The sequence below is a fragment of the Amblyomma mixtum genome, chromosome 7, assembly GCF_055824585.1.
Source record: "Amblyomma mixtum isolate Tamu chromosome 7, ASM5582458v1, whole genome shotgun sequence".
Taxonomy (NCBI): Eukaryota; Metazoa; Arthropoda; class Arachnida; order Ixodida; family Ixodidae; genus Amblyomma; species Amblyomma mixtum.
The window spans coordinates 129,584,445-129,609,179 of NC_143018.1; the positions used below are offsets into that span (position 1 = coordinate 129,584,445).

The 24,735-nt window shown below is 47.8% G+C and overlaps 1 protein-coding gene across 1 annotated transcript in view; it reads left to right on the top strand.

Moving 5' to 3' along the window:
• LOC149337574 (uncharacterized) overlaps nucleotides 1-24,735 on the top strand; it is a 68,326-nt gene that overhangs the window by 16,683 nt on the left and 26,908 nt on the right. Inside the window, exons 3-5 of the mRNA XM_089554460.1 lie at nucleotides 22,456-22,609; nucleotides 23,923-24,038; nucleotides 24,378-24,504. Coding sequence (XP_089410586.1) covers nucleotides 22,456-22,609; nucleotides 23,923-24,038; nucleotides 24,378-24,504 — 397 coding nt within the window. The remainder of the gene's footprint in view (nucleotides 1-22,455; nucleotides 22,610-23,922; nucleotides 24,039-24,377; nucleotides 24,505-24,735) is intronic.

Genomic DNA, 24,735 nt, shown 5'->3' on the forward strand with positions numbered 1-24,735 from the left:
GTCTGTCCTCCTTGTGTGATAAAAGTGTACTATCAATTTCAAAACAGAACTTTCTTCAATATTCAACCACTCAATCTTACTTTGTTAGCCTCAGTGATCCGTGGCACCTCTTGTCTTAGCGTTGCTAGAACCATTGCTACTAGCAACACTGTTTTGTCCTATGACGTCATTACGCTTGTACTTGCGAGTTTGGCCTGTGGCGGCGATACCTGTATTTCGGTTCTTGCTGTTTTCTACCTTACAAAAGCTTTGTCGCCAGTAAGAGTGCTGTTTTTGTGATCAGGAGCTGGTATTCTCTCGATACAAGCCAACTTCAATTTCTCCTCAGTGTCCCTTTAACCTCTCCAGCTCTGTCGAAGCCACGCATGGCGTGCGTTAGCGAACGGCTACTTCGAGAGCACCTAAGCAAGCAATGCTATCAGCCAAAAGCGCACATCTAATCCTTCAGAATGTATTCGAGCGTTTATTGCGACTAAAAAAAACTGAAGCTTGCTTCTTGAGGACAGAGAATGGTACCTGTCTCACACCTCGGTGGACACGTAAACCGCGTCGTAAGGGAAGGATCAAAGAATACAGTGAGAGCAGAAAGCAAAAAAAGAGGTGCCTTAGTGGAGGGCTCCGGAATTGTTCCGACCACCTGGGAATCTGTAATGTGCACTGACATCGGACAGCAAACGGGCGCCTTTTGCGTTTTGCCTCATCGAAACGTGGCCGCCCCGGCTGTGTTCAACTCAAAAACCTGCCAGCAGCAGTTTTAAGTATGCAGTAGAAAAATCCTGAGCGCACGTATGTCTTCTTACGTGGAGGAGTGCGAAACATGTGTCCTGAGGGAATCCTTCCTACCTGTCCCCTCACCTCTTTCATTTATTTCCCCATTATTCCTGCTATTCTTTTTATTTCCTCTGCCTCAGCTCAGGTGCTTCCTGTAGCGATGACAGCTTCCGGGGCAAGCAAAAATCTTTTACTTACTTTTAGTATTATTCTATTTTTTAAATTAAGCCACTACTAGCACTACTTCCGATGGAGGGAATAGGCGCAGTAGGTCTCGGTGGACACCTAAACCACACCTTAAAGCATGCAACTCAAGGTGCATGTGTCACCTGTCCGAACCCGTGTCACAAGCTAGCCTCCAACTACCCCATATGGGCATCTCAGTGGACAACTCATACGCACCTTAAGAGAAAATGTATTCTCACAAAGCATGCAGCTGAAAGTACATACATCATTACATCATTGGCCCGAGCCCCTGTCGCAAGCTAGCTTCTAACTTGACTAAAATGTGTTAGCTATATGCAAAGAGGAATGCTATGGCACCACACGGAAAGCTGTGTGACGAACGGTTCCTCAAAATTTTGTTGAGTGTATTCGGGAATACTGTGATGCTCACACCACACTGTCGAGGGATTTTCGGAACGTGGCGTGTCAGCAGTGGTGCGTCGGACAGCAGAGTGCCGTGCGTACCAGCCCCGCGTTGCGCGTGTGCACGAGGCAGGCACGAGGAGCGGAAGGCTGACGTGTCCGCAAACCGAGGAGTAGAGGATGACACCGCCCCACAAGTCTACTCATTCAAGCGTGGATGTGGCAGCTGTCAGACGCTGCGTCCGAGCTGCCAGTGACTTCCCTTGGATCATCGACGCAAGACCATTGAGCCTCATTCAAGCGTGGAGGTGGCAGCCGTCAGATTTCGGGTCTGTGCTGCCGTGGACTTCTCTTGAATCAACGACGCAGGCCTACTGCGATCGCCACTTTGCTGCCACGGCTGCCTTGGATGGGCTGCATAGGCCTACGGTGTATCGGGACACCGTCAACGGAGCCTGGCTACGGTTTTCCCGCTGCAGCTTCCCAGTTCTTGGGGGCGACTGAGAGGAGTTCGTCAGCGTCTCCCGTGTCCATCTCCGTTCCTCACCTCCTGGTGCTCTACTACCGCTTCCCTGGACGCAACGCCAGCGACGCATCGCAAGTCGACAAGCTGCGTCTGTACTGCCTGCAAGGCATTTCCGCACCACCTGGGAAGCTTTGTATCCGGTGAACTCTCTCCTTTTTATCCGTAGTGTCGTACGCGTTTCTAGTGTGTGTTTTCCGTGGTGTTTTCGTTTCTTTTATTGGCTCCATTCCTTTAAAATATAAACACGGCTTCGTTTTGTTTTGTTTGATTCGTTTGTTTTCTTCTTCGAAACTGCCGCCGAAAGCGTTCCCCTTCAGCAATCGGGGACTCTTCACCCCTTATTCGCGACAAATACTGCCACCACATTGAAGTCAACCTATAGTAACATCGCTGGGATTTCGTCTGCGTCTGTGAAACTCTCATCTTCGAATTCTCGGTGTGCGCACCTGTCGTTCAGCTCGAGACAGTAGGCAGGCTCGTGCAGTTTCTTTTTCATCCCTCCTTCAGTCGGAACACCACCTGCGTAATATGTCGTAAAATCCAGCGTGGATACTTCGGGGGGCGCGGTTTTGCGCCGCGAGTCTTTTTCCATCATTCGCATGTATGTTCGTGGCACCGATCGTGTCTGTGACGTCATCACTTTTGTGTGACGTCATCATTCTTTAAGTTTTGCGGCGCCTTGTCGCATCATCTGACACGCCGCTCGCCTGGATTCGATTCCCACCGAGACCCCAAATTTCTTTTATTAAGGCGAAAGCCTTTAATGCCTCATAGTGTGGTTAGCAGCCGTGTCGACCGATGTGTCGGCGTTTCGGTTTCGTGCCATATATGGGTATATGTCAATCATTACTTAAGCGATACTTAATCGATTGCATTCGAATGATATCGAAACGCGGTTTAAGGCATTCTATGATAATTACATGATAATTATTGACTAATTGAGCCTAAGTAAGCTTTCTAGTCAAACCCCATAAATAAATAAAACCGAGTAGGAGATTGGTCGAGTTGGAGAGTCGAACCAGGGTCTCCGGAGTGCGAGAGGAGCAACACCGCGCTTAAGGCTTTTGCCTCACGGCATTATTTTTATTCTCTTCACGTCATATACCTACTGACGTCACAGCTCACCAACTTGCGGTGCCACATTTAAAGGCGAAAGCCTTAAATGCCTCATCTTGTCGCAGAAGGTTGTCAGCATAAGGTTGTTGTCAGCAGAGGTGTCACGCTCTTCTAGTCAGACCAGAAAAAAAAAAAAAAAACTTCGTACACGATAGGATTCGAATCACACTCTTTCCGTTCCGCAGCCGAGCGGGCTAATGGCTACGCTACTTCCTTCCAACGAATATGTGTTTGTCCTTCTCTAGGCCGCTGGAGAGTGTCTGCAGAAAGGCGTTGAATCAGACGGATGGCTCCCAAAAGCCCTCCAGCGTCTCCAGCATTTAAGATTCACAAACAATTGTAAAAGTAATTAACATCTTAACCACACATCAGTGACTCTAGCAGCAGCACCGCGCTAAACGCTTTCGCCTCACCGCACTTTAGGTTAACAAAGTGCAGCCCTGAATTTTTTCGGACACTTCCGGCGTTAGCACAACCATCTAATGATTTCGCATTAAAAAGTTGCGAGTCAGTCACGCACGGTACCCCTACGTCGCTCAGGCAGGTTCGTTCTATTTGGTTAAAGAAAGACCTTTTATGTCCTGTAGTGCATCACGCGGTCTTGTATGTTCCCTGATGTATGATAGATTAAAACACGTTTTTGGGCAAGTTGGTAACATTCTTGACGAACGCTACTGAAGCAGCGTTCGTCCTTGTTTTTTTTTTGCGTGTTCCTTCTCCGTGTGGGTGTGCTTCTTCGCTGCAATATGAAACAATGATGTGTGATAGTATGAATATGTAATCATAAACATGGGTTATGGTTTACAGACCGATTAGCTTACTTTCAGTTGCCTACAAGGTATTTACTAAGGTAATCGCTAATAGAGTCAGGGCACCACTAGACTTCAATCAACCGAATGGTCAGGCAGGCTTTCGTGAAGGATACTCGACGATAGACCATATTCACGCTATCAATCAGGTGATAGAGGAATGCACATAATATAACCAGCCTCTATATATAGCCTTCATTCATTACAAAAAAGCATTTGACTCAGTAGAAACCTCAGCTGTCGTGCAGGCATTGCGGAATCAGGGTGTAGAACAGTGTTATGGGAAAATATTGGAAGATATTTATAACGATGGCACAGCTACCATAGTCCTCCATAAAGAACGCAATAAAATTCCAATAAGGAAGGGTGTCACGCAGGGAGACACAATCTCCCCAATGCTATTCACCGCCTTTTTACAGGAGGTATTCCGGGACCTGAAATGGGAACAGTTGGGGATAAGAGTTAATAGAGAATACCTGAGTAATTTGTGATTAGCTGATGGCACTGCCTTGCAAAGTCACTAAGGACAGGAACTGCAAAGTTTGATCAATGAGTTATACAGGCAGAGTAGAGTGGTGGGGTTAAAAATTGACATGCAGAAAACCAAAGTAATGTTCAACAGTCCAGCAGGGGAACAGCAGTTCGCAATTGGTAGCGAGGTGCTGGAAGTAGTAAGAGAGTTTGTCTTCTTAGGGCAAGTAGTGACCACTCATCCGGATCATGAGGGAGCAATAACTGGGAGAATAAGAATGAGGTTGAGCGCATATGGCAGGTTCTCTCTGATCATGAATGGAAGTTCACAAATATCCCTGAACAGAAAAGTATACAACAGCCATAGGAAAGCTGAGATCTGGGCGAGTTGGTATGCATTCATACTGGTGAACAGCGCAAAAAGGCGGGACAACGACAAGACAAGCGCTGACTGTCAACTTGGTTTATTTAAGGACGGAAGGGTATATATACGAAAACATAACACAAAGAAGTAAGAAGATAGAGTGAAAAGGGCCGTGAAAATCAAAACCTATGTCACATGGGAAGTGATGTATGCAAATTCCTTGTTGCTAAGTGTCACGGAAGGATTGCTGATGCATTCGTCACCTTGCCTGTGGATATGACGCGCTTCCATTATTTCGCGCGTGAGCTTATCTTTATGGCGGAACGGAACTTCGGTTTTCTTGTACTCAGGTGCGCACTTGCACTTTTTGCAGGGGAACTTTGTGCGTGGAAGCCCGCCTTTTTGTTCCGATTTCCTTTCTTGCTTCCTTTCATGTTGGCATTTGCACTTTTCACAATGAGTGGCAACGTGGCTAAGAGGGTCACTTTTCCTTGTGTTTCCATGCTCCATGAGCCTTTTGTTTAAGCATCTGCCGGTCTGCCCGACGTAAACAGCACCGCAAGAGAAGGGAATTTGGTGCACCACGTTTTGTGCACATGGTACAGAGGGTGAAACACGGCGTACCTGGCAGCCTTTTTTTCTTTTCTTCTTTTGCCTGTGCAACCTGCTTGCACATGGAGCTCGGCTTGTGGAGAGCAGAAAACACTACATCGACATCATACCTGCCGGCATCCTTCTTGACACCGTGTGACAAGCCGTGCGTGTAAGGAACCACTGCAGGTCTTTTTATGTTCTTGCCTTCATTGGGTTGGCTATTTTTTACAAATTTTATCAGCTTTTCGGAATCCCTGGAAATAATTTCATCTGGATAACCATTTGCGCGTAACCTGCAGACCTGCATTGTAATGCTATCAGCAGTCTTCTCATGGCACGACTTTTTGAGAGCGGATTTCCTTGCCACATTGTGATTTGATGATTGCTGTGAAAAGGTGCATTTGCGAGGATAATGAACAGCGCGCCTTCATTGACATATGCGGAGTGTCTGTTGAGGGCTTCTTGGAAATTTTGTCGTTTTACCTCTCCGCGACTGTGATTGATTGGCAAGGGAAGGCATTCGTGCAAGCCGCAGGTGTTTGCATAGGATCAAGAGTTGCTCCAATCTTGGCCAATATCTTTCTTGGCAATGTTGACTCTGATATTAGCAAAGCGTCAGAAGGCATGGTCACTCGTATCTTTGGGTACGTAGATGACTTCCTGGTTATTGCTCATGAAGGCAGTTTTCCAGGAAAGCTCGCTGATGTCTTGAAGGTCTTCAGTGAATACGGACGCGGCTTAAAGTTTACAACCGAGGTTCAAAGCGGCAATCAGCTTCAGTTTTTGGATTTGGCTTTATTTATTGAACGTGGACATGTATGCTGGTATTATTTCCCAAGGTCTGAAAACCACTGTTGAATTTTTCATCGTTTTTTTCATCGTTTTTTCATCGTGCCCAAACCCATTTTTCATGTGTTTGGGCACGGCATGTAATGTGAAGGAACGACAACCACTGGTCATTAAGGGTTACGAAGTGGATTCCAAGAGAAGGCAAACGTAGCAGGGGGCTGAAGAAAGTTAGGAGGACGGATGAGATTAAAAAGTTTGCTAGGTTATGGTGGTCGCAACTGGCAAAGGACAGGGTTAATTGGAGAGACATGGCAGAGGCCTTTGCCCTGCAGTGGGAGTATTCAGGCTGATGAAGATGGCGATGGTGATTATGGGAATTAACGTCCCAAAGCGACTGAGCCTATGACGGACGCCGTAGTGAAGGCCTCGGGAAATATCGGCCACCTGGGGTTCCTTAACGTGCACTAACATCTCACAGTACACGGGCCTCTACAATTCCGCCTGCATCAAAATTCGACCGCCGCGGCCAGGATGGAACCCGCGTCTTTCGGATCAGTAGCTGAGCGCCATTACCACTGGCTCACAGCAGCGGGTGTGATTATAAAGAGGCGCTAAGCAAGATAGAATTAAGCAAAAACCATTAACGCTTTTTCGTGATACCTTTTAGGAAGAGCTTAAGTGTCCTCCTAATTTTGGATATGTTTTCCGAACCACCTCTGTGGCCATGGCCGCCGCGATGGCTCAGTGGTTATGGCGCTCGGCTGCTCACCCGAAAGACGCGGATTCGGTCTCAGCCGCGGTGGACGAATTTATATGGAGGCCAAATTCTAGATGCCCGTGTACTGTGCGATGTCGTGCACGGTAAAGAACACCAGTTGGACGAAATTTCCGGAGCCCTTCACTACTGCATCCCCCATAGCCGCAGGCGCTTTGGGGCGTTAAACCCGCAAATTGTAAACGGTAATCGAAACACCTCTTCCCCTCACCTTCCATCGTCTTTTAAAAGCAACGCAAGGAATCACTTCGCTCGCTTCACTATATGGACTGTCCCATCTTCCTGCTCACAATCTCGGTTTGCCGCCCTTCACGAGTACCCTCGCTTCGACTCTTACAGGTTGATGCGAGAGTTGCTGCAAGTTCCAATGGATTGCATAGAATGAAGGAAGAATCCCTCGGTTTTAGATCAACTTTTTCGTCTTTTCATTCGCAACGATGCGATCGCCCGCAACACCGACTTGTGTTCGTGTGTCTACTACGTGCTGCGCCCAGAAATTCTGATGCTCGTCGCGACGACTTCTGTTCGTGGGACAACGCAAGATTGTGAGCTGGTGGCTTCCCATTGAAAGCTTTTTTTTTAAATAAAAAAACACGTCGCATCGTTGTGTTACGAACAAGTGATCTGGTCAAAAAAAAAAAAGTCACAATCCTGCTATCATGACCAGATTTTGACATAAAAAAAGACTTGGAGGGCACTGCAGTCTGGTGCAATAAAAATATACAAAAGAAACTGCGTTTGAACTTCAGCAAGTTTTTCATTTTTTTGCTTGACATCTTTCTCATGTGATGCATATTACATGACCCATGAATGTCGTCAGCCACTTTAACAAGTCATTGTTGTCATTCGACACTTACAACGTGACCTTCGGATGACATCAGCAACTTTTTTTGCAAGTAATCGTTCTTTAATATCATTGCACATTCCCGACACACTTTACCATCGTACACGTCACCACGTGTTCCCTTCATGCTACTCACGCGCTTGAACCAATGGTCCTATAGTGCTACTTTATGACGTGGTAGCACGCGTGTCCGATCCTGATATTTGGGTGTGCGGTGCGAAACATATGTTTGTGACCTATTGGAAACGGGTGGAACAGATAAAGCAAGGAAAAGGTTGGTTGGTTTATTGGGGTTTAACGTCCCAAAGCGACTGAGGCTATGAGAGACACCGTAGTGAAGGTCTCCGGAAATTTCGACCACCTGGGGTTCTTTAACGTGCACTGACATCGCACAGCGCACGGGCCTGTAGAATTTTGCCTTCATATAAATTCGTCCACCGCGGCTGAGGCCGAACCCGCGTCTTTCTGGCCAGCAGCCGAGCGCCGTAACCACTGAGCCACCGCGGCGGGGCAAAGCAAGAAAAAGAGCCCCTTCGTGGTATACGCATTGCGTGCCCGCCGTGCAGACAGAGATCCTTAGTTGAAACCCCAATACCGGCGAATTTCGTTCTTCATATGTGGTCTCGTGAAAGGTACCACTTCGTGTGGACATATTTGTCGGGCACATTTTGCAGTCAACTTCCGCTCATGGGTTCTCGTTCACATGTGTCATATAATACTTGGAATTGTAAAGATTGTTTCCCCCATTTGGACAGGACTAATATCCTGTTCTGTCACCCATATAGGACCTGCAGGGAGTTAGTTGAGGCGTTTTTGATAAGCCAGGAGTCTGAAACATGTGTCGCCTCGCCTTCCATTAATCTCGTAGAAAAAGAGATTCACGCTCTCGGGGAATGTGTGGCGACGGGCTGATTGCAGGTGCTTGTCATGTGCTAAGATGCTGAATGGCTTTTTTGGGATGAGGCGGTTTTCAGTCCACTACATGCGCGTACGGGTTTGTGGGGGCTATCGCGATGTGTCTGTGTTTTATCGTTGTGTTTGGTGCGTATATAAGTAACCCTTCTAAGAATAAAAACCAGTTGTTAGATTGCGCTCGTGTTGTCTCTTGTTTCTTTCTCTCGTCCTGTGTATCGCGCTGCTGTAAGATGAATCCGTTCCAACTTGCCCAGTTTTCTGTTCTCGTTAATCATATAATACTTTCGCATTAATATGTGTGTATTAGTCAAGAAGAGGTGTGTGTTAGTCAAGTACAACTCACAGAAGGGGCAACCACATTAAGTCTTTGGTGCTCCATGATGTGCCTTTTTCCTTATACTTTTATACAGAGCGACAGCGCAATGAGGGACTTCAACATATTTAATGAGTGATGAACCGCGCGAACAGGGCCGTCCTCCTGGGAAGATGAAGTAGCGTCAGCAGACATTACAGATCGCGGTCACGATGGACTCAACAACTGCGACCACATTAACGCGGCAGCGTCAGAACGGTTGTTCGGAGGAAAAGCCGTGAGTTCAGTCGTATTCAAGGTTGGTCGATTCGGTTGTGACTCCTCACACGTAGAGCTGCAAAATAAAAATGATTAAAATGCGAGATAACTCGTGACAATGAGGTCATAGCCTGATTGAAAACTCATTACGACAGAAAAAGATGCAAATTCAATTAAATACGCTTAGAAGATTATGCGTGATCACTTGGGAACCTACTGCGAACTGCGCCGTCAGGGTCACGTGTGCTTCCCATCGCTCTGCTATCATTTGTGCCGAATACCACGCGCGCCACTCGACAAACCCCTTTCTTTCCTCCTCTCATTTCCTGGCTTTAAAAACGCAAGCCGTTGAATAAACAACTTCCATTTGCCCAGACTGCTTCCCTGGAGTGGTTGGGCCCAGCGCTGCCGCCGACCGGTTGCTACACTGGCAACGAGGATTCATCGAAAAGAAAGGCCTGACAACAGAGTCCAGGTCTCGGACCTACCGCAGCCATGGGCCACTGCCTGCCAGAGTTCGGCGAAGGGAAGGATAAGTGGCAATCGTAACTCGTAAAAGTTGAAGCGAATTTCGAAGCTAACCAAATAACCGACTGTGCGAAGATAAGAGTAATGCCAGTGGCCGCGCTTAGGTCGAGAACCATAGACGTGCTTTGCGGACAAGTCGCTCCTAAGAAGCCAAACACTTTGAGTTATCGGTCAGTTGTGGACGACCTAAGCAAGTATTATGAACCTACACCGAACGAGATTTCCGAAAGCTTCAAGTTCTTTCACCGTCGACAGCAGGAAGGGGAACCAGTAAAGACATTCATTGTCGAGATACGGCGAATTGCGCAGAACTGCAACTTCGGAACAATGATAGATAGGGTGTTGAGGGACCGCATCGCATGTGGCGCCCGTCCAAAGAACCTGGGAACGCAGATGCTGGCAAAAACTGATCTCGCACTAGCAGAAGCAGAAAAGCTTGCGCTAGCGTCTGAAAATGCCGAACTTGATTGCCATAAGATATGCGGCGAAGGAAGCTGGGCCGACGTTCTAGCACTAAAGGCACCGCGACGTTTCCCTGCGGATCGAAACGAAACTGAAAAGCGCTCCGAATGTTGTGGAAAGAAGGGTAATAAAACTGCCGCCTATGCAGTGCGTCATCGATGCTGTTACAGCTGTGGGGCCCAAGGACACATGGCTCGAGTGGGCTCAAAAGCAAGAAACCGGTCAGTCAACGTCACAGCACGAGCAGGTAGGGACAGCGAAGAATGCGCATCATAGCTATGATCAGTAACGGCGGAGGAATCACTGGTGAGACTTTAATAATACAGGTTCACCGGAGTGTGTCGTTCCAAGACCAACCAACGATTTGCACAGTAAGCAATGGTTAGAACGTCAGAAGCAGGAGCCGGAGTATTGCCAATGTATGTGGGCTATAAAACCACTGCTTTCAATTGCAACCTCGTTGTTTTAGATTGCGAAGGTCCCCCACTCGGCCGCCGGTACTTCTTACGGAAACTAGAAGCGGAAGGAGCAGCGGTGCTTCATGTTTTTATCTCGCCACAGTAACAGAGCTCGATTCTTGTGGTTCCTCCTGCTATCCTTAAGGACTACGCAGACGCATTCACGGAAGTCCTGGGAAGCGTGAAGTTCTGCCAGTCAACCTACAGGTCAAGCCCGGAGCACGGCCAATGTTTTTCAAGGCGAGAGAAGTACTTTACTCAGTCCGCGATAAAGTGTCAGAGGAACTGGACAAGTTTGTAGCGGCTGGCACGATATCCCCTGTCACTCGTTCAGAATGTGCCACACCTGTACTGCCAGTGCTGAAGAAAGATGGGCGAGTCCGCATCTGTGCCGATTTCAAGGTTGCACTGAACAAAGTTTGCGAAATGAAACATTACCCTTTGCCAGTTTTTGATGAAATTTTTGCTCAGTCAGAAGGAGGTCAGCGATTCAGTACTTTGGACTTGCAAGAAGCGTACAGTAAGATTGTGCTGGACGATGACTCACGCAAGGTAGTCGTTATCAACACTCAGAAAGGGCTATTTTGCTTCAATCGCTTGCCGTTTGGAATTTTCGTCCGCGCCTGCCATATTTCAAAGGCATGTATAAATGGTTCTGCAAACTTGCCTGGGGTACAAGCGTACCCGGATGACGTAATGACCGCGGAAAGGAACAATGATGAACAGAATCTCAGGCTGCTTGTTGAAGGCTTCAGTCAGCACGGTATCAAACTGCGTGCAGACAAGTGTCGATTTAGCGAGGCAGCAGTGTCCTCTATGGGTTACTGCATCGATGGGAGCGGCCTACATCCCCAAAGAAACATCTTGACGCCATCATGTTAGCCCCCCCTCCCCCAGCACCGTGAACGAACTACGCTTTTCGCTGAGCATGGTAACGTTCTACACCAAGTTTTTTCCTGGTATGGCCACGCTGCTAGCCCCCCCTGTACCGGCTGCTCGAAAAAGGGTCTAAGTGGGAGTGGAGTTCAAGGGAAGAAGAGGCGTTCTGCTCGGCGAAGCATGCGCTGGCTGCAGGCCAGGTGGTCACGCACTTCGACCCAAAAGAGGAGCTATTCCTGAGTGCGATTCATCACTTTACGGTGTCGGGGCGGCACTTTCCCTTTGAATAGGTGGTGAACATAGCCCTGTCGGGTTTCGCTCGCGCTCCTTAAGCACAGCAGAAAAAAATCACTCCCGCATCGAACTGGAGGCGTTGGCATTGGTTTTCGGTGTGCAGCGTTTTCGAGACTATATCCTCGGGCGGAAGTTCACGCTCATTGCAGACCATCAGCCATTACTGGGCCTCCTAAAGAGTCACAGGCGGACGCCCGTAATGGCAGCAGTCGAAGACAGAGATCGGCCGTTCTACTTGGGGTATACAAGTATAAGTTACAGTAGAAGCCGGGTAACCCTATTGAAAAATTCGGTATCGCGGCAAACCGGATTTTACCGGAACATATCGGTTTCATACCGGTCCGGTATCAATCTCATACCGGCGAGACCCGTCCGCTTTGATGGCTACACCGGTTCATACCGGTCCGGTATCGATCCCAAACCGGACAGACCGCACCGGTACGGAGCTCATACCGGACAGTCCATTCCCGGTTCTAAGCTCAAACCGGACAGACCAGTCCGGTACGGAGCTCAAACCGGACAGACTAGTCCGGTACGGAGCTCAAAGCGGACATACCAGCTTGTATTCAGAGCGATATGTGCTGCGGTTTTGGTGCTTGGTCTGCAGATTCACTGTTGTACGCCAGCAGATATTTTTTAGGGGAATGGGGGGGGGGGGGGGGGGGGCAGCGTGCGCATAACTGCGATAATCAACACATACACGGTTTGGTTGAAAGTGTTGGAAAATAAAAGGGCTAAGCGTGAGCTTCGCAGTGGCAAAACATGCAGTTTGTGCATGAAAGGCGGGGGCTGCATGAAGGGGTATTGCGGGCAACCGCCTTATTGGCTTCCCGTGCAGCACCCTGACAAAGCCAGGGCGGCTGTGTGCGGGCAAACGGCTAGTATACATCCGCCAGCAGCCTTCGTAAGTCCTGTGCAGATTACTCTGGATTTCACAGTGCAGAACTTCACGACTGGCTGATAAACATGGCGAGCCTCCGGTGACTGCGCCAGAGGCTCCAAAAGGTTTGTTACTGTCGCGTTCATTGCAGCAGCTTTCTTAATGTTCGCTAGCGGCAGTCTGTAGCGACGCATCGATGAAGAAAGAACATTCGTGGTTTTCGTGCAGGAATTCTTTGCACTTCTTCTTCGTCAAGTGATTGCCCATTGATAACGCAACTTGTCCAAGCGCCATCGCGAGTGGCCCCAACCTTCACTCTATCAGGGAGACATACTAATCACAAATCGCCCAGAACATTTCTATCGACGAAGAAAAGGTAAATTAAACAGAGCCGGCAGCTTGCGGTGTTCCCTTAAGGGCGACGCTTCGTGCTAGCTGAAAGATACAGCGCTTGAGAGAACAAAATAAAAACAAAAACCACCTCTAGAAACCTTACACGAGTGACCCGTCTTTGCGCAATTTTTTTTAAAGATTTTTTTTTCCTCCTAACACCGCCTTCTCTGCTTTTCATGGGTCCGAGTCGGTAGCAACCAAAAACCTGCTCATCCCTGGTTTTCCTGTCGGCCTTTGTTCCTTCCCCTTGGGCTCCGCTGTGTCTGTCCTACCCCTCCCAGTGCCGTTCCCCGAAACGGCGCGGCGGCGCTCACTCTACAACCCACGACCGAACATTTTTTTAAGCCGCCCTCCCGACCACGCTCCGAGAGAGGCATCCATGAAGTGGCGAGGAGGGTCCGATTCTGCTTGTTCACTGTGCCAGGTCGCTGTGCGGTGACTTTATGCAGAAGTGCTCCCCCACCTTTCCTGCTTTTTGTTTGGAACAGGTTTTTCTTCTCTCCTGAGGCTGGGTAGAGTGTCAAGAGATGAAGGTAGCTGCGAAAACACGCTGGCACTCGCTCGTTGGCGTTGAATTTGTGTTATACAATTTTTTGCGCCTTTCTTCGTGTTTCCTTGATCAATCCACGATCAAAGATGACATCGCCTTTTATGCGTACGTCCAGTGCAAATATGGTGGAACCCTATAATCCTTGTCTCAGTGATGAATGACTTCGCTCCGAAAGACGTCAGTGGTGAACATTTGACCGGTGGAGGCCACGGCGGTGAAAGCGGATTTTATGACAGCGACGTCGTGCTGCTAGGATGTAAGTACGCTTTTTAAATCACTCTGTTCTTTAAGTACTGCCTCCGTCTCAGTTATATGCTCGGCGTCAACAGAAACGTTCTAATTGACCAGTGTCTTTTTAACTAAAACTTTGTGGATTGCACACCGTAGAGGGACGAAATAGCGCAAAATTTTCTTTCAGTTACATACCGAAATTGCTTGTCCTTCATGATAACACGACTAAGCTAAGTTTTATAGTTTGTATTCTTTCTTTGCAGAGGCATATGGTGTATACGTGCGAGAGCAATCATCGATTAGCGTCCTGAGCGGGAGCGGCTCAAGACTTTGAACAAACATCACGCATCGCATCGATGCTGCGGTGTGTGCCGTAAATAATGGAGGATGACCACGCAAGCATCGGAATCGTCCGAGCAACCTGTTTACACACCAACGACGCAGATTTGCAATACATTATTGATTTAATATGGAAGGCGTGAGGTTTATTCACGATAGTGAGCATTGCCAATGCTCAGGGCCTAGCATTTGAGACGCCTGGCTTGTCTGTGGCTTGTCTGGGCCGCCGAGGGCCCGCAATTCAGAGCCTCGTTTGTGCTACTGGGGTATGCATTTGTAATTATTGCAAACAGGTCCACCTCGGGAATGGAATTTTTATTCCTTCGGCAACGTGGGCAGCAGTTATGGTGGCACCCAAAGATTCGCGTTTCTGCAAGGACGCAGCTTTTGGACAAATCCATAACTCCTGCAAAGGAGCTTTACAGGGCAAGCTTGCCATCGGAACCTGAAGTCAGAAGCCTCCACAGTGGGCAGAAAGCCAATGACCCCTGAAAAGCTACGAGCCATTGGCCGTAAGTTGCATGTCACAGTGCTCAATGCATTATGTTGTGTGTCAGTGCCCAATTAAATGATAAGCTGGGGGCATTATGTACTACCAATCATATTTTCTTTCCTGCAGGTGCTTTTGACTACTTCATTGGCCAGCACCCTGTAGAGACCCCAGCGCCGGTAGATCGTCGCAAAGAGTTAAATTAATACCTCAGTGAGCTGGTTCAAGACATGCGAAAAATATAAGCATCTTTAGGAGTTTTTGATGCATTATAATACGCAGCAAGCTACCAATACTTGGTAAAAGTTGGGAGCGAATAACACAATTGCACATCGACTGCAATACGAGTCGCTGATAATCGCAGATTACCAGTTTCTGAGGCTCTATATATTGCAGCATTTGGCATGTACACTTATGGCCCCAGTTTTTGGGCAGATTTAGTCCAAGTGGGATATATTTGAAGCATTGTATTCCTGCCTTTGTCCTGTGATACAGGCCCTCCCTGTATAATACGGGCCTAGCCTGTAGACTACAGGACTGTCCTGTATGCCGGTATGAATTTTAAACCGGAACCGCATACCGGGTTATTGTACAGGATTTGCGATACCGGATTACCGGAGTATCCTGTACAAAACAGGAGAGTCCTGTATTATACAGGACTGTCCTGTTTTATACAGGATATTCCGGTAATCCGGTATCGCAAATCCTGTACAATAATCCGATATGCGGTGCCGTTTTAAAATTCATACCGGATTTTTCAGTAGGGAAGCACCGGTTCATCGCTGATGACTTAAGCGCCTACCCCTACGCTCTCAGCTGGTGCTCGAGAATTGAGAGGAAGTGGGGGAGTACGTAGTCGCTTTGGACTATGGGGACCAGCCTGCCGTGCCCTTCAAGGAGTTTCAAGAACTGACACAAGATGACAAAGTGCTCCAGAGCGTGTAAAGGTACGTTCTTCAGGGTTGGCCGCGGCAACTGATGTTGGAAGGAAAGGAGATGACTGTTCGTAAAAGGAGACACGAGCTGTCCGTTATTCAAAACCTGCTCGACTGGGGCCATCGTGTTGTGATTCCCGAAGCAGCGAGGGGCAGATTTTTGAAATTTCTGCACGCAGCACACGAAGGGGCTTCTTCAGTGTAGCTGCAGAGTGTACAAACTGCGTGCAAGTTCTCGCAATGCCTCCTAGTCAGGCATCGGTTAGCTGGCCAGACACTCAAGGGCTGTTGCGCGTCGATTTTGCGGGACCGATTCAAAACAAAATAGCGCTTGTCTTCGTGGGCTCGCACAGCGAATGAATCGAGGAAATTCCTCTTGCCCATGCAACATATCGGACCACAGTCGAGGCCCTTTGCACGGGTTTTAATTGGTTCGGTCTGCAACATACTGCAGTCTCCGACAATGTAACGCCTTTCACTGGTTGGGAGCTGCGCAAATTTCTGGAAAGGAACGGGGTGACGCCCATTCGTGCGCTAAATTGTCACCCCCAAAGTGATTGCTTAGCTGAACGGTCTGTGGGAACCATCAAAGAGGGCCTAAAAAGGAGCTCGGAAGGTGACTTGCCGAAGGCACTGGCGGGAATATTGTGCTAATACAGAAACACTCCTCTGCCCACGGGGCGCTCACCGTCTGAAATGTTGCGCGGCTACAGATTGCGCACGAGACTGGATATGTGCTTCCCGCCCAGGTTCTAGACCGCCAACCAGGCCCACTCACGGAAAGACGCCCGCTGGAGCTTTGCCCCGGGTAATCCGGTATACATCCGGAACTATGTGAGTGGAGACAAATGGACTCCTGGGAAGGTCAAGGCAACAGCGGGCGCACGGTTTGGAAAGTAGAGACTCAAAACGGGCTTGTTCACCAACACATGGACCAGCTCCGGCGCAGAAGCACAGATTCCGCCATTCCTACATCAGCCGGACCTGCTAGTCCTGTATTCCAGGTGGACGACCCAGCAGGAGGTCCGGAGACAAGCGAGGCTCCTTCCAGCACCGCCCTCGAGGGTCCAGTGCTACGACGTTCAACACCTGTCCGGAGACCCGTGGAAAGATATGGATTCTAAGGGAAGAGGGATGCTGCGAACTGCGCCGTCAGGGTCACGTGACTCTTAACGCGGCGCGCCGCTCGACAAACCCCTTTCTTTCTTCCTGCTTTTCTTTGGCTTTAAAAACGCAAGCCGTTCAATAAACGCCGAGCTTTTGCCCCGACTGCTTGTCTGGTTTCGTTAAACCCGGCGCTGCCACCGGCCGGTTGCTACAGGATGAAACCCATGAATATAGGTTCCAATAAGAGACGTTCTCAAAGGCCATTTAAGCTCTTTTATTTTCTTCTTTATTAGGCCATTTAGGTTCGTTTGTTCGACTTGGGGAGCTCTTATGTGTTTGGTGATGTACGACGTGGACTGTACGCCTGGCTGTGCATATTTAGAAAAAGGTCCTAGTAAAGAAAGAAAGAAATTAACATTTACGCTGCCAAATCAGCCCATAGGGAACCGCTTAACTATGCCCCTAATTTGTGCTGTCGAACCAAACCAAACCTAATTTTGGCAGCCATGTAGGCGTAGTGCTCCACGTAGCGGAGGCTGCGGTGTTGTGCGAAGGCCAAGGTCCCTGTGTTTTCTGCAGCACGTGCTGGCGCCACAGCCTACCAATTTGGCGGCACAGGTTATATGGGCCGTGGTAGTTGCTTAAAGGGGCGCTACGCATAACCTGTAATACTCTCACACTATGCAGCGCTTTCAACTTATCCCCGAGCAATTGTCATGTCCTCTCCTTCTTCTTAGCGCCATGACACTCACTCGCTCATTAGTGGAAGCGGGATCAGTTCCTTTGGCGGCGGCGGCAATCCGACAGAGCTGAAATGCGAAAGGCACTGGTGACCTGTGCGACACCCGATATTGTCTAAATCGTTTCGGATCCCTCCATGAGCGCACTTCTTTCTTTCACTCAGTTTTTGCCCTTTCTCAAGCAGCACGTGTGGCGTGCACACAAATAATTGAGGAAGTTGCTGCGAATTTCGTCTGCTCGAACTCAGCTTTCCTTTCAGCGGATCTAGCGTATATTCGCGCCTCAGCACGAAAAAATTAGTGACGAGGAAGACAACATTATGCTAGGCAGAGCACCTGCGGTAGCCACTTATGCATGCTGTCTAGAGACTGCGGCGGTGGGCGAGTGCCCCGAGGTTGCGGGAACGGCAGCTGATCTCTCAAGATCGCGTGCACAGCAATGACGAGTACACAGCGCAGGAAGCGAACACACGAACCACTGTACCACTAGCACTAACAGCAAAAGGAGGAACGATATTGGTGTTATTTATTTACCGGTCAGACATCATAATGATGAGAGATGCATGCCTTCGTTCCATCTATAAAAGGCGCACAGAAAGAGACACAGAACACAGGAAGAACTGACAGGACAAGAGCGCACTAGCGTTCTTCCTGTGTTCTGCGTGTTTTTCTGTGCTCCGTTTATAGATGGATCGATACCAACTAGCCCAACTTTCTGCTTTAATGCCTTCGTTGAAATGGCATCCAAATCGCGTCTGTAGAGGGCTCATCTGGTGCACAATTGGTTATGTGAGGTCCATGTGACAATCCGAGGTTCCGTTTTGTATCATAGCGCGCTCTGATATTGGCGTGCTTGCCACCCGGACACAAGCCGGAGAATCACGCAACATGCAGAGTACAATCGTCGTTTCACAACTCCAGTGATATCAATTCCCACTCTTCTGGCGAGTTTACCTACGAAACGCGAGAACCATTTGAGTGAACCGAGAGCGCTTTGTTTTACTCGGGCATTGCGCAAAGCCCCGCTCCCATGAAATCGGTATGCTGGCCCTACCAAAGCTGGTACTACGAAAATAAATGCCAGAAACAACCTGCCGTTTATTCTGAGCGAAAGGTTTTAGGGATGCGCATAACATGTCACCGCCGTATACAAGCCCAGAACAAATGATATCAGACAGCGATCCTGCTGCGCTTAAAAAAAAAAAAAGAACATTGTATAAACCAGGGACTTGGTACTTCTGTCTGTTTTAAGGGGTACAAATTACGCCATGTTTAGCGACGATCCTTTCATCAAACACCCTTCTTGTTATGCTTAGCTGATTCTTGGCAAGATTTACAGAGTGCAAACGCCGCACAAGCCAGATCAATAACAAACGCCGGCCAGCTCTGTACTTTTAGGATACATCACGCTACCTTCTATACTTCCGTGCTTAGTGCACCCGTCTGTACTGCACCCACCTACACAGCTACTGCTGAGGCGGCAAGCTTTAACCATTCCTCAGCGGCACCGCTTTGATGGCACCGCCGGGATGGAGCTACAACGGCCGCTCAGTAAATGAGCGAAAACCCATGTGGCATAACTAAATCCCGATAGTTTCACGCCAGGGCTTCGTTAGCTAAAACTTTTCGTGCTTAGAAGACCTTCAATACAAGTGCACGTGTACTCAGAGCGTACTAATTAAATCCCGCAAAATTACACATGTAATCTAAAGGACAATTAAAATAGGTATGATAGGAAAGCACTCAAGTATCAAACGAGGTCACCAACGTATCAACGATTGCTCAAATAGATTGAGAGTCAATTAATTATAGCTGCTTGGCAAGAGGAGATAGTCAAACATGAATACAAGAGGAAAAAAGATTCCAAATGTTTTAATCGCCTTTATAAGCGCTCATACTTGCGTCGTATAAGCTTTCATTTCTTGTTTTGTATAGGTCGTGCGAGTCGCACTGTATGCCAGCACCGATATTATTCAGCTGTGTCCCTACGGCACCTGTGCTGGGTTTGGTTTGGCTGCCTTAAGTAATTTTGGAAGCAGTGTTTTTTTTCCCCACCGGCGCATAGCCTGGGCTGCCGGAAAAGGATACAATACAGTATTATCATTTAGTTTAGTTTTGTTACGATTATCTATATACAAGCCAGTTGCTCATTAGTAGAAGGCTTTATAAACATAAAACCGCACAATTCCATCACACTTCATTAGATGACGCCAATCATATTCAGTATCCAGCGAGTGGTGAAGACTGGGTGTGAAGAGCACTAAACATCGATTGAGTGCTGCAACCGGACTGTGATTTCTGCGTAGCTAGCACGCATATTTTCATTTAGAAAGCATTATCTTGGAATAAAGTACTTTTTCTGATAATATTACTTTGTGTACTATTCAAGCGTCCATACATATATGAGTTTACCAATATCCCTCAAGATAAAAGTATATAACAACTGTATCTTACCGGTACTCAACTACGGGACTCAAACGTGTAGGCTAATGAAAAGGGTTCATCTTAAGTTAAGGACCGCGCAGCGAGCTATGGAAAGAAAAATGATCTGTGTAACGTTAAGAGACCGCAAGCGGGTAGAGTTGGTGGGGAAGAGCGAATTAGTGGCATTCCGGTCGAAATCAAGAGCAAGAAATGGCCTTGGGCAGGGCATGTAATGCGAAGGCAAGATAACCGCTGGTCCTTAAGGGTAACGGAGTGTTTGCCAAGAGAAGGCAAGCATAGCAGGAGGCGGTAGAAAGCTATATGGTTGGATGAGATTAAGTTTGTGAGATTAAGAAGTTGTCGGAATATCGGGGGGACAGCCTTCCTCCCCGCACTCCCACTTCGCGGATGTAGAGTTCCCGCTCGCTAACCGCGGAGCGGTTCGTGCTCGAGGGAACAAATGGAGGGACGACAAAGCGTGATCAGTTTTATGCTATTTATTACGTTTGCAATGAATACACATAGCGGGCCAGCTAGCTACAGAACATTAACGAGGCATTCATCGGAAATAGACCGCTACGTAAGAAGGGCTTCCGACTTACTGGCTGGGGGAGGGGCGCGCCTTCGGGAGTATCGGCGGCGAACGTTTGTACGCGCCGACAGTGGCTGCCGGGTTTTCCCGTGCGCACCGCCTTCTTGGGGCAAAGCCATCCCGCAGCATTTGCTGGGGGAGGTAACGAGAGCGCGCGTTTGATGCGCTCGCTTCGCTGCCTGGAACCAGAGGTCCAGCAGCAAGACACAACAGATCTCTGTGCGCCTGCCGCGAAAGGTGATGAGAGCGTGTGGCTGCAACCTCTCGTGACGCTGGCCGGATCCTGAAGAGAGTCTCGCCGGCTCCGCGAAGCTCCGCGTAGCTTTCAAGGTGGCGTTCCCGCCGCTGCTTCCGCTTGCCCCTTGAGGGAGATTTCCTCATCGCCCAGCCGGTGTTCTCCGCAGCACGCTGATGAAGATTGTCGGCCGCGTCGAAACGAAGAGAGGGAAACAGGATTTCCACAAAGTTTGAGAGGTGCACTCACATCGTATAGTACACCGGACTGTATAACTTCGTCTCCATCGAAATTCGACTGCCGCGGCCGAGATTGACCCGCGTTTTCGGGTCAGCAGCCGAGCGCCATTAGCTGTGAGCCAGATGTGAATTCATGGCACGCGTAAAATGTATGGTAATTCTGGATGGGGGGCATTTTTTCTCCCCTGCCTCTTTTATATTTCCCATCGAAACGGGAACAAGTACGACCTTTCGAATTATTCTTACTTAGCTCATCTTGATTTGAAGAAAATAGCACCAGAGCATGCAAACCACGAAAAGACAAGGACGAGGACACAAAGCGCTTCTCGTCCTTGTCTTTTCGTGGTTTGCATGCTCTAGCACTATTTCCTTCAAATCAAGTATGCACCAACTCGCCCAAAAAGAAGTGTTAATTCAGCTCATCTTCAGCTGGCATCTTAATATTTAATATTCTCTTTGTAAGGACTGTTCTGAACGCTTCAGTAATATATAGTTTGTTGATCTCTGTTGATATTAAGGTGCAACCTGAATTGGCAAATATGTTTTGCATTTTACACACTCTGTTCTGCACTGAAACGTAATGCCAAAGGGCATCAAGGAGCCAAATGCCAGCTATTTCGATTAATCTGCGTGTTCTCAGCATCTGAACAAAGCTGAACAATATGATGGTGAGAGAGAAAACTGAGCAGGACCTTAGGAAAGCGCCTTCTGATGTGGTGGGCAAAATAAATTTGCTATTTTTTTTATTCCGCCGTGTCGTCCAGTCAGTGGTATAAGTAGTGTTATAGGGAATCTTAATACGCGGTTCTGCAATGCGCCAGGGCGCGCAAGAACCGTATAAACTAGATATTAAGCACACATAGCATGCACTTATCATCTAGCACGCGAGGCATAAGCTTACTTGTAAGAATCACATACATAATCTTTTCATAACATAATTAACCTTTTCGGTCCACTACTATAGAACCTGGCCTTTATGAAAGCATTGTGTACATTACGAAAAGGGAAGGAACCATTGAGGAGAAGTGTACGAACACAGGCGTCAAAGTCGCTGTCTCATCTGTTTGGTTACAATCGCACTACGAAAGCGCTTAGAAATAACACTTATTTTTCTGCCGATGGAATCGAGAGAGCTGGAAACAACAAAGAAAAACAAATAGCGTGTCGAATAAAAAGCGCTACAGATAGTCAAAACTATAGGCTTTCTGCGAACACTGAACGGACGTAGCCAGTATTGCCAGTCTGGTGATTTCTATCTGAAAGTGGCATTCCGTCGACTTGTCCTCTTGTTAACTACGATGTTCCTGTGGCAGTTGTGCCCTGCTTTTAAAAACAGCAACCTGTGTTAGGTGGTAGTAGTGGCTGTTCACAACGCACGGAGGCAACACGCGGGTGTCTTAAATGTTCATTAGCGGTTGTTCTCTCTAATGCTTTGTGCGTCGTTTCGTTCTCTTTATGCTTATTATTGTTGTTAAGTCTTTAGCACTTGTTACTTTGACGTTTTATGATTGTACCTTTCCTTAATTTCATTATATTTCTCTTCTAGGCAGCGTAAAAACACGTTATCTCTGGCAGCTGATCCTGCTACGAAGATGCAGCTGATTAACTTGTGGGAGCTCCGCATTTACCATTACGGCCACATCAATACTCCTTTCGACGTCGACATAACCGATATGGTGGACATGATTGAAAGTATACGGGTGGGTTTCCCGACTCAGATTGCTTTTTTAAGAGCGTTAGCTGTAACTGCTTACGTTTCTCGAGGACGCGTCTGCCATCAGTGAAGGACAAATTGATCAAAACAGTAACCACGTGACCATACTAGATCACGGAGCAACTGCGGCGCGTAGCACCCCAAATAATGTCTATACTTGCGATGTGTTACATATATATATATCAGTATAGCAGCGATCGAAGTGGGACTTTCGCTTCGGGACCACCATGTGCATAAAATTGGGGGGCCACTCGTTTCACGCAGAATGTTCGAAGCGATGTGAAATAACTTGTGATGTTCTCGAGGACAAAATTGCTAATTGGCATGATTGGTTTGGTTTGGTTTATGGGGTTTAACGTACCAAAGCGACTAAGGCTATGAGAGACGCCGTAGTGGAGAGCTCCGGAAATTTCGACCACCTGGGTTTCTTTAGCAGATCAAGCCCAAAATATGTGTTGGGTTTGAAACGACAACTTTTCGCCCCCAAACCGTGCATTCCCAGGACCTTAAAAGGACATTAGGCCAAACAGTTTGTCGCAAGGGTTCCGGTAGTGCAAAGAGATTGCTCGTGTTGTAATGCACATGTTTATAACATTTATTAACTGATATAACGACCAAATATACCAGATAAAGCCAAGGCGGCTGTAAACAGCAGTAGTTTTGCCAAATCCATGAGGTAGATGGCGCTGATTGTGTCTGAAGAGATGCTTCCGGAAAGGAAACACGCGGATATGTTTGAATTTGGTCTTCTCCTGGTTTGCTGAGCACTCCGATGTAAACATTTGAGACTGCCGTAACTAACGCTCTCAAGTTGAATACTCAGGCAGTTTTGAGAGTAAATTTTTTCTTCTTAGACTGAAAGGTAAAAATCTCAGTCTTCACACGATGGCGTTAGCTAGTATATATAAGTTTCCGCGCATGTGTCCTAATAGCCGTGCTCGATCACAGCCATGAGAGCCACGTTTTCTTGGAGATGGCTTGTAAGAAGCCCAATGTTCTCAGCTTGCAGCAACGCGAAGGAACTAGAGGTGTTTTTTTTTGCCCTAGCTCTGCAACAGCACATACCTTATAAGCCTCAGTACTGCTTTCGCTCATAATTAGGCACTGATAGTCACCTAATCTGGATTTAAAACGCCGTCCACAAGAGAACAGATTAATTGCAGTGATAACAAAGTACACTACGTGATGGCTCCAAGTTACTGCATATAAAAAGGCAAAGTCCACTGAGCAGAACAGAATGACGCATCTTCAAGAACGTGGCACGTTCGTGCTCGATAAATCTTGGCATGCTTTGCACAGACGATTGGCGCTTTGATGCATGACAAGGATGGCATCGGCAACACACGGGTGCTCACAGCAGTCCTACTTCCTGTCATCAATGAAGCAGTTGCAGAGTCCATCGTGCATCAATTGAGGTGAGCGCGATCAGAAATGAGCGCAAATAATTGGTGCAGCCTAATTGTTTCGGAGAGAAAACATTTTTAGCCACCATCTTGGTGCATTTCAAATAATCTCATTATTTCCGCTAAAGTGCGCAAGTATCTTCCAGTTGGTTTCTCGCAGTAGACGTAAGGACAACATTTTGGCGGCGGTGTATGCGTCTACCGTAAAATGGCCTTACTAAATTGAGACCTTATTTACACCGTCTCTGTCATATTTCGCTTCCCAGTCAGTGATGCGGGTTTGAGGCGGACTTAAAATCACGTGCTGCCATCCTTGTCATTGAAGACCTGCGCAATGCGATGTCACTGCAGGGATGAACCTGTTGACATCCTGATTGGCTTGGCGCACCAGGTGGGCGAGGACAAGTGGAACCCAAACTGCCTAATGATTCCCCCATCCTTCCTGGACAGCCCCAGCCCAGATTACCCATTCTCCCTGGTAAGCCTTGGAATTTCACGGGTATCCTGTCTTCTCAGTCTGGTTTTTCAAGCCTTCCATAAAACTTTACAATCAAATGCGAAACACTTGGGATCGCGTCACTTCCACTTACGCCATTCAGTGCGCGCGGTAAAATTTTACGTAATGCGAAATTGTGTATTTGCTCTCTCATGTGAAGGTCTTGTCATGAAACGCATCCATCTTAAACTGCTTATTTCAATATAATTATAT